Source organism: Aotus nancymaae, unplaced genomic scaffold (assembly GCF_030222135.1).
Source record: "Aotus nancymaae isolate 86718 unplaced genomic scaffold, 86718_ANA_hifiasm-v0.15.2.pri h1tg000021l, whole genome shotgun sequence".
In the NCBI taxonomy this organism is placed as follows: Eukaryota; Metazoa; Chordata; class Mammalia; order Primates; family Aotidae; genus Aotus; species Aotus nancymaae.
This window is the reverse complement of record NW_026988433.1, coordinates 23367712-23382896: the sequence shown is the minus strand read 5'-3', so window position 1 is coordinate 23382896 and position 15185 is coordinate 23367712. Positions and strand designations below refer to the sequence as shown.

Sequence of the window (15185 nt, the reverse complement as noted above, 5' to 3'; positions counted from 1 at the left end):
CACTTATGTGTTTGTTTGTAACTCAAAAGCTGACTGAATTGATAAAAACACAGGGACCAAATATGGCCAAGGCACTGTTGAGAAAGAAGTATCAGCATTGGGGAAGGGGCTTGTCCTGTTACAGCTTAAAGTTGAGACAGTGGGATCAGCACAAAGACCAGGAGACAAAGCAGAGGTTGCAGATCATTGGGGAGACATATGCCATGCTGGGTCAAGTGGTTACCCACAGGGAATAAGTGACAGAGGAGCCCTACCTCACACCATACCTAGAAAGGAATCTCAGGCAAACTAGAAATCTAACTCATGGGAAGCAAAACCATATCATTCTTTGAAGAAAATGAAGGAGAGTATCATCCCCAGGATAAAAAGGACTTCCAAAATGAGAGAAAAAAAAGACAAGCTGGACCACATTAAAATTAAAACTGGCCCACCATGAAAGACAAGCCAAGCCACAAATTGAGAGTGGGTGTCTGCAACACTTACAATGGACCAGTGTCCAGAATAGAGAGCCGCGGATGTGGGGCGGCAGGGAGCCAGGGGTGGGGACGGGATGGGTAGGTGAGTCAGAACAAAACGTATGTGGCTGGAGACAGACAGGAATAGGTCTGTGTCTGGAGGAGGGCAGAGATGAGGCTGGGCTGAAGGCAAAAGGACAGGCGGCAACATCAGGACAAGACAGAGAATACAGACAAATCTGGGGCCCTGGGCACAGGAAGAGAATATGGTATGGGCTTCCAAAGACAGAGCCCAGCTAGGGAGTAGGCAAGGGAAACTGAGGCACATGGGAGCATCAAGAAAGTCAGGCTGGAGAGGGATTAAAGTGCCCCCAGCCCCACCTGCAGGGACACTTGGGCAGCTCTAGGGCTGTGGTGTGGGGAAGGTGTGTGTGTGGATAAACGTGTGACCGGAGCACCTGACTGTCTTTGTTATCTGCAGGGTGTCTCTGAATGTCTGGGCACATATGTGAGCATCTAAGCACTGTATGTAGCTTGCGTGTGTGTACGTGTTAAGAGAATGAGAGACAGGGACCATTGTTCACTGCCACCCTCCACTGCCAGTTCCAGCCCAGAAAGAGCTAGAAGGAAGGTGGCCTGCCTTTTCTGAACACCTGTAGCAGGCTGGCTGACATACATTCAGTCATTTAATCTCCAGTCCCCTGCCCTTAGGGGAAACCGACATCAGGAGCTCTGTGGTCACTTCCCTGAGGTTCCCTGGCTGGTCACTGGGGCACGTGGATTCACACCTGCAGCTGACCTCAAAGGCCCTCAGGCTACCACCCCAGCCAGTGTGCTGGAACAGGGGCAGGGTCCCTGGGACAGCCAGGAAGGTACGGAGCAGCCACTCCTGCCCCTCTCCGTACCCCTTCCATAGAAGCTGGAGAACAGCTGTGTCTGCCCTAGCCCAGCCGCCATCCCTGCCCCTCCTCCTGGGCGACCTCATTAGGGATTCTGCCTCTGCCACCAGCTAATTAGTGTCACGTTAATTGAGCATTCAGGAGGCTGCCACCTCCAAGGGCAGAGTGTGGCAGTGAAGGGGAATGCAGATGTAGAGCTGCTCCCCCCAGCAGGCTTGGGGCTGGGACCAGGCCCTGTGCCAGGGACCCCTTCCGTCCTGGAGAAGCCCTGGACACCCCTTACTCCCCCATTTCAAAACAGACAGTACCCTGAGCCCTAACAAAGGAGGCAGTAGACAAATTGTGCAATGGCTTGAGAAAGAAATTACACTGGGTGAACACCTACTATGTGCTTAGCATACCTTTCATTCCATTCTCCTATGGGAAGGCGGGCGTTCACTCCATTCTACCGTCCAGAAAGCTGAGGTCCACCAAGGGAACCCCTTCTCCAGAGGCAGGCCCAGTGAAGCAGGGGGACCCAGGAGGTAGCTCCGGTGCCAGCAGAACCCAGCTCCAAGCTTCCTGTCTGCCACTCCCGGCTCCTTGGACAGGTGCCTTGCCCTCTCCAAGCCTCAGCCTGCTTCTCTGTCAAATGCGGGCAGCCCCAGAATGCACCTCACAGGGTGGTGAGGGCTGGAGAACACACGCCTCCCCCTGGACCTAGCCTGGTCCTGCCTGGCCCATGTCTGCGGTAGGGAACTGGGGTCCCTTATCACAGGCCCTGTGGTGCAGAGCGTTGCTGTCCAAGCTCCTTGGTGCTCCGTGGTCCCTCCAGCACAACCCAACCCGCTCCATCTGCCCTGCCCCCTCCTCAGCTTCTGGAAGACCCGCTCTTGTGTCTCCCTGTAGCAACATTAAATCCCACTCAAAGGGCTGATTTTAATTGGCTTAATATACTCGTTAATAACCGCGTCTATTTAACACACCTGTAAAAGGCCCATAACATTAAGTTAATGGCAGCGGCAGCTCACCCAGCACTTCCAGCCAGCCTTTTAAATTTCCCGACAAGCCTTTAATGGGGGCCACGGCAGGCAGAGGCAGAGCAGGGGAAGGAGTGGCCCAGTGCACAGTGAGGAGCACCCTGGTTTCTGCACATCTGAGCCCAGATGCTGCCTGGTGGGCCCTGTAGCCTCCCAAAGGCCTGGGAACATGGGATTCTTTGGCCCTGGAGCCACCATCCATGGGATGCTTCCCAAGCCCCCTCGGTGGTGCCCGCGATTATTTAGACGTCAGAGTGGTGAGAAAAAAACAGGATCTGCCCTTGAAGGTCTCCAAATCTGGCCCAGGAGAAAAGTCGACTGACAGCTATAGCAAGGGGTCCTAAGAGGGCACGTCAGGGGCTGCCTAGCTGGGGGACACCTCGGCTGAGACCTGAGGGTCAGGAGAGCCAGTGGGCTGGGGCTATGTAGACAACCCCTCTTTTTTTTCTTTTTATCTTATTTTCTTCTTTTTTTTTCTTGACAACCCCTCTTACTGCATTTGTCCAGCACACAACAAAAGCTCCTACCGTGTAGCACGCACCACAGTGGACACCAGTGCATGGTGGAGCACTGGGTGGAAGCTGTCCCTGCCTCGTGGACAGCTCCCCCGAGTCTCACGTTCACCACTTTGGATCAGGTGCTAGGACCCACAGATGAGGCCCTTCGCATGGGGGCGTGGGGCACGGGAAACAGACGCGGACCAGGAGAGCAGTCTATCCAGATGGTCAGCATGGGAGGCAGCGCATCAGTTACCCTAAAGGACCAGTGAGGCTTTGGTTATGGAGGAAAGAGGGCCTGAGCCACAGGGACCACACTGCCCACTGGTGGGATGGATGACCTGGGCTCAAATCCGGGCTCGCAGATCCTCTCTGCACCACCAGAGGTCTCAGACTGGCCACATCCTGCCCACCTAGTGTGTGGTTGGCCCTGCTTGGTATTTGAACACCGTTTTAAATGTGAACGTTCTCTGGACAGGACAAGCCATCCCTGCCATCTGTCCTCTCTAGGCATTTGTTTGTGACCCCTGCTTGACACTCCTTGAACATCTGACCTCCTCTTTTGAAACCCGGGGCCTACCTCCTAGGGCTGCCAGGAGGACTGCGGAAGGGCAAGGCCATGAGGGTTTGGCACAGTGCCTGGCCTGGAGGGAGAGTCCACAGAGGATGGCATATGAGAGGAAGTGGGGGATGCCGTGTGTGGCTCCAGGGCCCTGTGGGAAGGAGGCCTGGGCCAGGTGGCCAGGGCCTTGAATGCCACCTGTGCAGCTCAGATTCACACAGGCATGACCTCAGTGGTGGGCGTTAAGAGAGGCAGCTGGGAGCTTGGAGGAAGTGGAGGGGGCTCCCCGCAACACACGCCCACTGAGGGGAGGCACTGAGCTAGGCCACCTCATAACACCTCTCACACAGAACCCTCCCAGGTGTGCACACCATTCACCCATTTACACAAGGGAAAATGAAAGCTCAGAGAGAGACAGTGGTGTGCCTAAGGCCACACAGCCACTGTGCTGCAGGGCTGGGATCTGAACCAGATCCATGGCTCAAGAGTCCACTTTCCACCTGCAGCCCTAACCCCAGGCACTGTAAGGCTGCCCCCCAGGCCTCTGTGCTCTTCCCAGGAGCAGAAGCTGCTAGGTGGGGAGCCAGGAAGGGCCAAGGGAGTAAGAGGAGCTTTGATGCAGCCGCCAAGGGCACTGCCCCAGGCTCCAGGCAGGACCTGAGGAGGGCGGGGAGCTGTGCGCCCCTCCCCCATCCTAAATCAATACGCGGTCACTGGCTGCTGGCAATTACAGAAAAGCACAGAGAAATAAAATCCCCTTGCCATTACATAACCCGCTCCCTCTCCCCAGGCGGGCTGTTGTCAGCGATTGGGGCTTGTTTCTTCACGCCTTGGTTCCACCCCCTTCCAGAGAAGGAGAGAGCCTGCAAGGGTCTTGGGCAGCCACGTGGGAGCCGCCTCTTTCCATGTGCCTGCCCTGTCTGTATCCCCCACATCGCCAGGGCCTCTCAAACCTCATGTTTAGTGCCCAGCAAGTCCCACTGCTTCTGAGGGCCCCTGGGTGTGGCAGCTCCCAGCGCTTCCTCTGTCCCCACAGCCCCTTTCCAGCCAGCAGCCTGAGGAGTCTTAGGAAGAACTGTCTCTTCCCTGCTCAGAACCCTCCAACGTGGAGGAAACACCGCGACCCGGCCTGCCGGTTTGTACTGCATTCCCACCTCTCCAGCCCCCACCCCCGACTGCTTCCCCAGCTGCACCAGGTCCCACATCCTGTGCACTCACCACCCCCACCCACCAAGACTACCCTCAATCGGCTATCCGCAGGGCTCCTTCCCCTACCTCCCTCCAATCTGTACTCCAAAGCCACATTATCAGAGGAGCCTTCTTTGCTGACCACCCTGTCCAAGCCAGGTGCCCCTCTGTCCTGCCACTCAGTCCCCATACCCTGCTATTCTGGTTACTGTGGCTGTTGAGTAAGTCACCCCAAAACTCAGCAGTGCCAAACAGTCACTTATGGTCAGGAATGGGGGCAGGGCACAGTGGGGAGGGTGCAGCTGCCCCGTGATGTCCTGGTGGGGGTAGGGGCCATGGAAATCTTCTGACAACCTGTGTGCTCATGTGTTAGGCCTCAGCTTTGTCAGAACACGGTGGCCAGGTTCTAAGGGTGGAGATCCCGAGAGAACACACTGCAGGTAGAAGCCACATTGCCTCTTGCGACCCAGCCATGAGTCACACGGAGCCATTTCCGTGGCATCCTTTTTTTTTTTTTTTGTCTCTAAGTACCAGCAGTACATGGCATCCTATTCAATAAAATGGAGTCACGAGGCCACAGGTCCCTCTCCACCATCCTTGCCACTGCTAAGAAGCCTGCCCCAGCCCGCAGGCTCACCCACTTCCTTCATGTGAGGCCTTTTCCTGTCACTACTACGTTTACCAAAACGGGGCTATGCAACCGCACTGAACGCTCGCAGCCGGGCCCACTTTCAAGGGAGAGTCTAGAGCCTTCACCAAGCTGGGGTCAGGGCCCCAAGGAGCCTGGGGCCCCAAGCCACCTCCATCGGTACTCTGGCAGAACAGGCTGGGTTTGAGGCACCCATGGGTGGGCTCAGGAGAAAGTCCTTCAGGGAACAATATGTAAAGGAGGAGCTGCAAACCCAAAGGCTTCCACAGGCCACTGGGGCACTGTGGCCAGGCCAGGCTTAAGGCAGGGACTCCAGCGACCTGGAGGCCCATGCCCCACCTGAAGGCACTCACATTCAAAGCATGTTGGGGGACTGAGCAGCTCCCCCAAGCCCATCTCTAGGAGGGACTGGGGCTCAGGCCCACCAGCTAGCAGTTGCTAGGTGCAAGGCAGAAGCCCAGGGCAGGCTTGAGAGCTGCCTGGGTGGCCTCTGATGGGTGGCCTCCCTGCCTCGTTGAGCCTCTAGGCTGTCTCTGTGGTCACTCCTCAGTACTGTCCTCCTCCTGATTCTAGGGAAGAGGAGGAGGGAGAGCCTCATGAAGGGCTTTGCCCTGCCTCTGGGTGGAGGTAGGGTAAAGACAGCCTGGAAAGCAGACACACTGGGCCCAAATCTCAGCTCCACCCTTGCTGTGTGTGTGCTCTTGGGAACCTCTGAGCTTCCACTTCCCTCTGTGTACAGCGGGGCCTGCATGAGTCACCTGCTGCTGTGTGACAAGCACAACTTGGTGGCTCAAGGCAGCAACAGTCACTTAGTATCTCTCAGGGTTTCTGTGGCTTAGGAAATTGGGAGCAGCTTGGCTGAGTGGTTCTGCTCAGGGTCTCTCATGAAGTTGTAGCCAGGATATCGGCCAGGGCTGCACTCTTATCTGAAGGCCTGACTGGGGCTGGAGGGTCTGCTTCCAAGAAGTCTCAGATGACCACCTTGGCTGAAGGCTGCAGTTCGTGGCCACGTGAGCCTCTCTCTCCATGGGCTCCTCCAGTGTCCTGACACAGCAGTGGCTTCCCTCAGAGCAAATGGCTTGAGCAAGGAAGAAGCCACAACCACTTTTATGACTGAGCCCTGGAAGCTGTATTCTTTCAATTCCAGAATATCATACTAGTTACACAGGTCAGTCCTGTTTGGAGTGGGTCCCAGGGACTGGACAAGGGCATGAATACCAGGAAGTATCAAAATCATTGGTGTGGGTGGCAGATCATGGAGGCTAGCTGCCAAATGCCATAACTTGTTTCCTCATCAGTAAAATGGGGACCACCTCCCACCTCTGGGTTGTTGGGGCCTCCAAACACGAGTCGTCAAGAAAAGCCACGGAGGCTGGGCACGGTGGCATCTCAAAGGGCTGGCCTGAAATCCCAGCACTTTGAGACACCAAGGTGGGAGGATCACTTGAGCTCAGGTGTTCAAGACCAGCCTGGGCAATATAGTGAGACCCCATCTCTACAAAAAATACAAAAATTAGCCAGGTGTGGTGGCGCATCCCTTATAGTCACAGCTACATGGGAGGCTGAGGCAGGAGGATTGCTTAAGCCTGGGAGGTGGGGGCTGCAGTGAGCTATGATCGTGCCACTATACTCTACACCCTGAGACCTTGTCGGGAGAAGGGAAGGAAGGGAGGGAGGGAAAGAGATAGGAAGGGAGGGAAAGAGAGAAAGAGAGAGGAAGGAAGGAAGGGAAAGTGGGAAGGCGGGAAGGAAGGAAGACAGGCAGGCAGGCAGGCATGCCATGGGCATGGAGCCTAGCACATACCAGACACTGACCAAATGAGCTTCTGTATCACGGCGCTACCATCAGCTCCACCAGAAGGCCGGCAAAATGCCCTTCCTTTCAGTGAATGGGGACTAGGAACAGGCACTCCTTTTTTTTTTCGTTTTTAAGGTTTTAAACATGTAATTTATTCCATCTATTAGATAGATTTTGTAGATTTAATCATTTTCACAGTTGGTGGCTCATTGGATACTCAAGATAAACTCCAAATGAAAGTATAATGGTGAGGACAAATGAGTTTTCACACCACAGTGGCAGAAACTTGCTTGGGAAGAGACTTTAAGAGGAACAAAAATACATACAGATATAATTTTTTTTCCCCGGCAGCTGCTTTTGCTGACTCCAGTAGGTTACCACAGTTAATTTCACCAGTTTTGTTCATCTGTAAAATTGCATAAAAGTGACATTTTTGTGCTCATTATAGCAACTGCTGATTTATGGCTGGTAAATGAAGAGCTGGTCCCTTTTTTGCGGGACTCTCCGAGTGGCGCTAAGTGCCCATGAAATTGCTTGTATAATGTAGTTTAAATCCAATCTTGGAGAAAGATTCCCCCGTTGGCCAAAGTGACATTTCCATTCTCCACACCGAGTTTATTTTAGGCCACTTAGGAGGGGGCTGCCCCGGGCAGAGTCAGGGTGGGGGCTGTGGCCGGTCTACTTGCCCAGCCGCAGTGAAGCCAGATGGTCGGAGAGCCGCCCACTTCACTCCCCGCTGCCCTGCCCAGGTCAGGCCACACCTTTCACCCCGGGGTGGAGGCAGCTGAGCCGACTGAAGCTCATTTGCCTAGGCTCGTAGGCCTGCCCATGCCCTAACCTGCTTACAACCTGCCATGGCTGCCCAGTGCCCCAGGTCGGGGCTTCTCCCCCTTGGCCCTGCTGACAATTGGGATGGGGCCCTTCTTTGTGGCGGGGCTGTCCTGTGCATTATAGGATATTTAGCAGCATCCCAGGCCATGACCCACCTGATGCCAGTAGGGCCTCCAGCCCTAGCTGTGCCAGCCAAACATGTCCCCACACACAGCCAGAGCGCCCTGTGCAGCGAGAGCCACTGTCCTGCAGTGAAAAGGCACTTCCAGCTTGGGCTGGTGGCACTCCTGGCCGGCCACCTCTCTTGGGCTTCTCCACAAGCCTGCCCCAAGCTCCCGAGTGCCTCCTGAGTTATTTACAGTTCCCACCCCTACTACTTCCCTGCCTCCGGGCCTTTGCCTCAGCTGTTTCCTCTGCCTGAAATCTGTTTCTTCCTCCCACTTCACCCCTTCCACCGGTGGCTCGGAACTTAACCGGGATGCAGTTCTTTTTGGGAAGCTGTCTCTGGAGCCCATGTCCCGCCAGGGTGTCAGGGACGATGCTTTGGAAGGATGGGGCATGGTGTGCAGGCTCCTGATCAGTGGAGAGGCCTAGGGAAGGGAACAAGGTCTGCACTCTGTCCCCAGCTGCGATGCCAGTCCTACCTGTGCCCGTCAGAAGGGCAGCATGAGCCCCCTGCCCCTTTCTTTTCTGGAAGGGCCCTCTGGGCAGACGAGAAGGGTATTAATACACTCACAGAACACCAGCTTTTGTTAATGCCATCTACCACACATGACCTGTCAAACCCTCCCAGCCACCTTGGGAAGTAGTATTAGCAGTTTCACCCAATTTACAGATGAGGAAGCAGAGGCTGAGTGGTGAAGCTCCTCTTCCAAGCACCCCGAGAGTCATGAGCTCCAAGCACCTATCATGCACCTCATCCCCTACTGAGCCCCCTGGCGCTGCCACTCCTTGAGGCCACCTTGCAGACCTGGCATGATCATGACCCCCATTATACAGGTGGGAAAACTGAGGCTCAGCTGGGCAAACTACATGCCCAGGGCCATTCCATCTGCCTCATGCAATTCCACCACCACCATCTCCACATGCCCTCGGCCCTGGGAAGGTCATGGGCTATCCTTGGGAATGTCTCAGGACCAGGAGGGCTTTGGATGGGGGCAGGAGTCTGCCCGCCATGGCCCTCTTCCCTTATGGCAAGGCCAGTTGTGTCCACTTATGGTGGGGACAGTCAGCCTGCCGCACAGAGTATACCCTTTAGCCCCATGCAGATGGCTCACTAAAAAGGCAGTGGCAGCCACACTGGCCTTGCAGGTGACCAGTAGACTCAGGGAGGGTAGACTCAGGAAGCAAGAGCAAGGGGTGGCAGAGCCCCTCCTCCTCACCTGGCTTTTGACTGAGTGAGGAGGAAGCCACTAGCAGCAACTCACCCTGGCACTAGGCCCCATCTGCCCTGTATTCACATAGGAGCACGCTTAACCAGCCCATGAGGTGGGCAAGGGGTCATCATCCTGTTTCACAGGCGAGGAAGGGAGGCAGGGGGAGGATAAAAGGGTTAAAAGGAAGGAATGTCCCCCACAGCAGTGACAGAATGAAAGATGACACCAAGCACTGGCAGGGTTGTGGGGCCACTGGAACTCCTGTGCTCTGCGGGTGGGAGTATAGCCTGGCACAGCCTCACGGGCAAACAGGCATTTTCTCCCAAAGCCAGGCAGAGCAGAAGCCTCTCCCCTGTGACCTAGAAATTCCATTCCTGGGCATATTTCCAACAGAACTCTGCATGTGCTAGGGGCTGTGGCACTATATTTATTTACTTTTATTTTTTTTAAGACAAGGTCTTGCTCAATCGCCCATACTGGAATGCAGTGGCACAGTCACAGCTTACTACAGCCTCCATCTCCTGGTCTCGGGTGATCCTCCCACCTCAGCCTCCAAAGTAGCTAGGACAACAGGCATGCACCACCATGCTTGGCTAATTTTTTTTTTTCCATAGAGCCAGGGTCTCTCACTCTGTTGCCCAGGATGATCTTGAACTCTTGGGCTCAAGCAATCCTTCCACTTCAGCTTCCCAAAGTGCTGGGATTACAGGTGTGAGCCACCTCACCCAGCCTGTGGCACTATTTCTATCAGCCAGTAACAACCCAAATGCCATCAAGAATAGAAAGGATGGGCCAGGCACAGTGGCTTGTGCCTGTAATCTAACACTTTGGGAGGCCGAGGCGGGAGGATTACTTGAGCTCAGGAGTTTGAGACCAGCCTGGCCAACATGGCACAACCCCATCTCAGCAAAAAATACAAAAATTATCCAGGTGTGGTGGCGCGTACCTATGGTCCCAGCTCCTCAGAAAGCTAGGTGGGAAGATCGCTGAAGCCTAGGAGGTCGAGGCTGTAGTGAGCCATGATTGCACCACTGCATTCCACCCCGGGTAACAGAGCAAGACCTTGTCTTTAAAAATAAAAAACAGAAATGATGAACAGATTGCAGCATAGTCACACAAGTACCACACAGCAACGAGACAGACCGAACTACTTCCCACACGGCCACCTGGATGAGTCTCACACAGTAGGAAGTGACAGAAGCCAGGTGCAAATAAGCACATGTAGAATTCCATCTCACCACGTACACAAGCCAGCCACAGCCAATCCACAGTAACGGTTAGGTCAGCGTGGGTGTGGTTAGAGGCTGGGAGGGGCTTAGGGACCCTGCAGGGGATTAGCAATGTCCTGTCTCTTGGCCTGGGTCCCATAAAGCAGGTGTTTTCCTTTTGTCAAAGTTCATCAAGCTTATGATGCAGGCAATTCCCTGCACCTTACACTTAAATCCAAAGTTGAAAAATGTAGAAGGAATAAGGAAGAGTGAAATGAATGGGAAATTAGTGTGGGGAGGGGCTCGTGAGCCCTGCAGGAAGAGGTGGGCGTGGCCTCCCATGGGCTCTCACACGTGCTTTCCTCCCACAGGTGAGGCGGTAGCCAGCGCCATGCATTCCTCCCGCTACCCGAGCCCGGCAGAGCTGGATGCCTACGCTGAGAAGGTGGCCAACAGCCCGCTGTCCATCAAGATCTTCCCTACCAACATCCGTGTGCCCCAGCACAAGCACCTCAGCCGCACAGTCAATGGCTATGACACCAGCGGCCAGCGCTACAGCCCCTACCCACAGCACACCGCTGGCTACCAGGGCCTTCTGGCCATCGTCAAGGCTGCGGTCTCCTCCTCCAGTGTGGCTGCACCGGCTGGGCCCGCCAAAAGTGTGCTCAAGAGCGCCGAGGGCAAGCGGACCAAGCTGTCACCCGCTGCTGTGCAGGTGGGCATCGCGCCCTACCCAGCGCCCAGCACTCTGGGGGCCTTGGCCTACCCCAAGCCACCCGAGGTGCCTGCTCCTCCGCCCAGCCTGCCCGCAGCTGCCACTGCCACCTCCGTCATCCCCCTGCCAGGCCGAGGCCTGCCCCTGCCACCTTCTAACCTGCCCTCCATCCACAGCCTCCTCTACCAGCTCAACCAGCAGTGCCAGGCCCCAGGCGCTGCACCCCCTGCCTGCCAGGGCGTGGCTGTTCCCCATCCCAGCCCTGCCAAGCACGGCCCAGTGCCCAGCTTCCCCAGCATGGCCTACTCAGCCGCAGCCGGTCTGCCTGACTGCCGGAAAGGCACCGAGCTGGGCCAGGGAGCCACCCCAGCCTTGACACTGGCTGGGGCCACCAAGCCTGCAGGGTACGCAGACAGCGGCCTAGATTACCTGCTGTGGCCGCAGAAACCACCCCCACCGCCGCCCCAGCCACTGCGTGCCTACAGCGGGAGCACAGTGGCCAGCAAGTCCCCCGAGACTTGCGGGGGCCGGGCGTATGAGCGGGCCAGCAGGTCGCCCCTCAACTGTGGTGTGGGGTTGCCCACCAGCTTCACTGTGGGCCAGTACTTTGCGGCCCCCTGGAACAGTGTGCTGGTGACCCCCACCAGCGACTGCTACAACCCAGCGGCGGCAGTGGCAGTCACGGAGCTGGGGCCAGGGGCAGCCCGGGATCTGGCTGGGCCCCCCGCAGATGCCCTCTCGGGCCTGCCCAGCAAGAGCATGTGCAACACGTCAGTGCTGAGCAGCAGCCTCCAGTCGCTGGAGTATCTCATCAATGACATCCGGCCGCCCTGCATCAAAGAGCAGATGCTGGGCAAGGGCTACGAGACGGTGGCGGTGCCCCGGCTACTCGACCACCAACATGCCCACATCCGCCTGCCTGTCTACAGATAAGGCCTGCTCTGCGGACGCACGGACACTCGGACGGGGTGTGGAGCCAGGAGGCAGGCCGCAGAACAGGGTGGGCAGCTCGAAGGGGTGCTCAGCCCCACCCTGTGCCTGCTGATGCCCACAGGGAAGCCAGGCCGGCTGGTGCCTCGCTGTGGCCAGATGGAGGGGGGCAGGGTGATCTCACACACCAAGGCCCCTCCCCACTGTGGGTTGCCCCAGGACACAGGGAGGGCCGTGGAGCGGGGAGGCAGCCACTGACATCCACGCCTTCCTCTATCTAAGCTGGCAGAGACAGGGAGAGAGAAACCACTCAAAAACAGGAATGGTTTTTTCTGGGTCTCCTGGGACAGGGGCCCAGGCCAAGGTGGGGTGTGGGAGGAGAAGGGCACACCAGAATCAGCGTGAGGGCAAAGCAGCCCCCAGGAGTCAGGCAGCTGTGCCTCCCCACACTGGCTCCCCAGTATTCTGTAAAAGGGCACAGGGGGCCGATAGGAAGTCACTGGGCCCTAAGTGTCTCCCCACCACTCTAACAGAGGCCCCAGGGACTACACCAGTCCCCTGTTCCTCCTCCCACCCCACCATTCCTTCCTAACAGAGTTGCACCCCATCCCCATTTTCCAAACCCTGAACTACCATCTTCCCCCTTCCCTCTAATACATCTTATAGGGCTTCTGGGTACAGTTATGCAAGCTGTGCACTGCACAAGGGCACCCTGTCCAAGGAGACACTACTTTCACCCAAACTTCTATATTTATTACAATTTTCCAATCTTGAGGAAGGGGCGTCATTTTCCTGTTCGCACAAAGGCACGACGGGGGCTAACAATGGGCCTGTGATCTTAGATCTCATTCAGAGAGAACCTCCCTTGCCTTCTTTGAGGGATCTCTTGGGATCCTCCTGGTTTTAACTGGGAGGCCCAATCCAACTCCTTCCTGCAAACCCCCCTCCAAGGCCTGTCCCACACGATCAAGGGGGGAAGATGGGCAGGAGCCCCTCATGAAGTCCCCAAGTCCTGGCCCCTCCGGCGCTCTGGAAGCGGTACTGTAACTTTCTCCAAGGCCTGTTCAAGCACTAAGTGCATTTACAAATCTCTGAGAATGTTTTTTTTTTATACTAAAATTGACCATTATATTCTACTGTGAGAAGTGCAGTCTGCACTATATTGTTTTAAAAACGAAGAGAAAGAAAAAAAAGGAAAACACAGATGGTGCCTCAGCTGTCGGCTTTGCTTTTGTAGCTCTTGTTTTCGTTTTCTTTCTTCCTCCCCTTAGCAGTGAAAGGGGCTGTCTCCGCCCAGCTGACCGGCTTGCAGCCGGGAGGGAAGCAGGCCAGGAACCTCCTGGTACTACTGTGCATGGGGCCTTCTGCATTCAGTGCCCCGCCTCTTCCAGCTCTTTCAAGATGGACACTGTCATTTAGCACACAGGCTGATGGCCGCTACGCCACAGCCAGTGATTGATCCCTAGAGCAGCAGAGACAGAACCAAACAGGGGCTGTCTTCATTTCCTCCATGGTGGTCTGGGGGTGGCATCTTCCCTCCATCACAGTTCCTTCCCAGCTCTCCCTCTGTACCTGGCAGGCTTCAAGGGGCCACGGTGGCAGTGGGGCTGGGGACAGGCCCCAGTGGCTAGGTAGCAGCCATCTCCACTGCCAACCCCATCTCAGCCAGGCCAGACACGCCGGTGCCCACCTACCCCCTGCTCCGGTGCCTGGGGATTTGTGGGAGACCGCCCCTGCCCCAGGGAGCTCAGCATTTATCAAGCCCTGGCTGTGTACCAGGCATTCTCCTACATACTGCATCTTGCCAGAGCCTCACAACACCCTTGCAGGGTGGGAGGCGTTCAGGAGGAAGAAACTAAGGACGTGAAAGCGACCTACAGGAGGTCACACAGCAAATCTGTGCGAAGCTGGGGTTCAGCCTCAGCATGGATTCTTCCCTGTGTCCTGTCCCTGCTTTCGCCTCCTCCCCTCCCTGGACTCCTACCCCAACATCAGGCCGGAGGAGCTTGGGAGCTCCTGGCTCTGGCAGGCCTCCCTCCCATTCACAGAGCCCTGCCAGGGTGGCTGGCAGTGGTGAAGTCCAGGGCAGAGGGGAGGCCTTGGATTCGACTCTGTGGTGGGTAGTCCACCTCCCTGAGACCAGGCACCCAAGTCGGGCAGCACATGCTACCCAGTCCACGGAATAGGAAACAGAGGCTCCTGTGTGAGAGCGGGACCCAGGCCCTTGTGCGCTGGGTCAGTGAGCCAAGCACACACCCCAGCCCCTGAGGAGCAGGAGCCGGGCCCTGTGGGGTGAGAAGCTGGGAGAGGCGGAGCTGCCTGGAAGGCTGCATCACAAATAGGACACAACTAGTATAAACGGCAATTGACAGGGTGCTTTTCTGATCTCACTTGAGTCTATCAGGCAGGTGATAAAATCATGCCCACTTTATAGATGACACAAGCTGAGCAGCGGCCACAAGGATGTTGAGAGGGAGTGAGGTATTCTGACATTGAGCCCCACCCCCATCCCCATTCATAATCAGAGCCCACCTGGGGGCATCCGGAACCCAGGGGAGCTTGGATGGGGCAAACCAGCAGGCCCAGCCTCTTGGGTTCCAATCCTGCCACTGTGAGTGACCCTAACCAATCCATCTCCCAGTGGGGTGGCACCAGAACCAGAGATGGAATTCAAGCAGACAAAAGCACCGGGTGAGCACTCGGAGCGGGCAGGAAACCAAGGTCTAGGCCAGGTGTAGCGCTGGGCAGTGGCCTGTGGCTCAGGTGTTCCCAGGTATCATCACTGGGGCCACCCAGCACCAACTTGGTCACCCAGGTGCCCACGTCCTTGGTCAACTGCCAGGCATACCCACACTGGGGCATCAGGAGAGGCGAAACGGGCAAAGCTGGAGCCACGCCCCATGCCAGGTCCCTCACATTTGGAGACCAGGGCCAAGGATGCACCTGCTATCCTGGAAAAACCTCCTCATCCCCTGTGGGGTGGGGTCTGTGCGTGGCATGTGGAGGCACATGGCACAGTCTGGACCTAGGGCTCTCGCCCTGTCCTAGCACTGACTCC

General features: G+C 56.5%; 1 protein-coding gene across 1 annotated transcript in view; it reads left to right on the top strand.

The window, feature by feature from the left end:
• The window catches only part of FAM222A (family with sequence similarity 222 member A), a 55870-nt gene extending 42528 nt beyond the window's left edge, over window positions 1-13342 (top strand). Inside the window, exon 3 of the mRNA XM_012469113.2 lies at window positions 10854-13342. Within this exon, the coding sequence (XP_012324536.1) occupies window positions 10854-12130 (1277 nt within the window). The 3' untranslated portion in view covers window positions 12131-13342. The remainder of the gene's footprint in view (window positions 1-10853) is intronic.
• Window positions 13343-15185: the final 1843 nt, after the last annotated feature.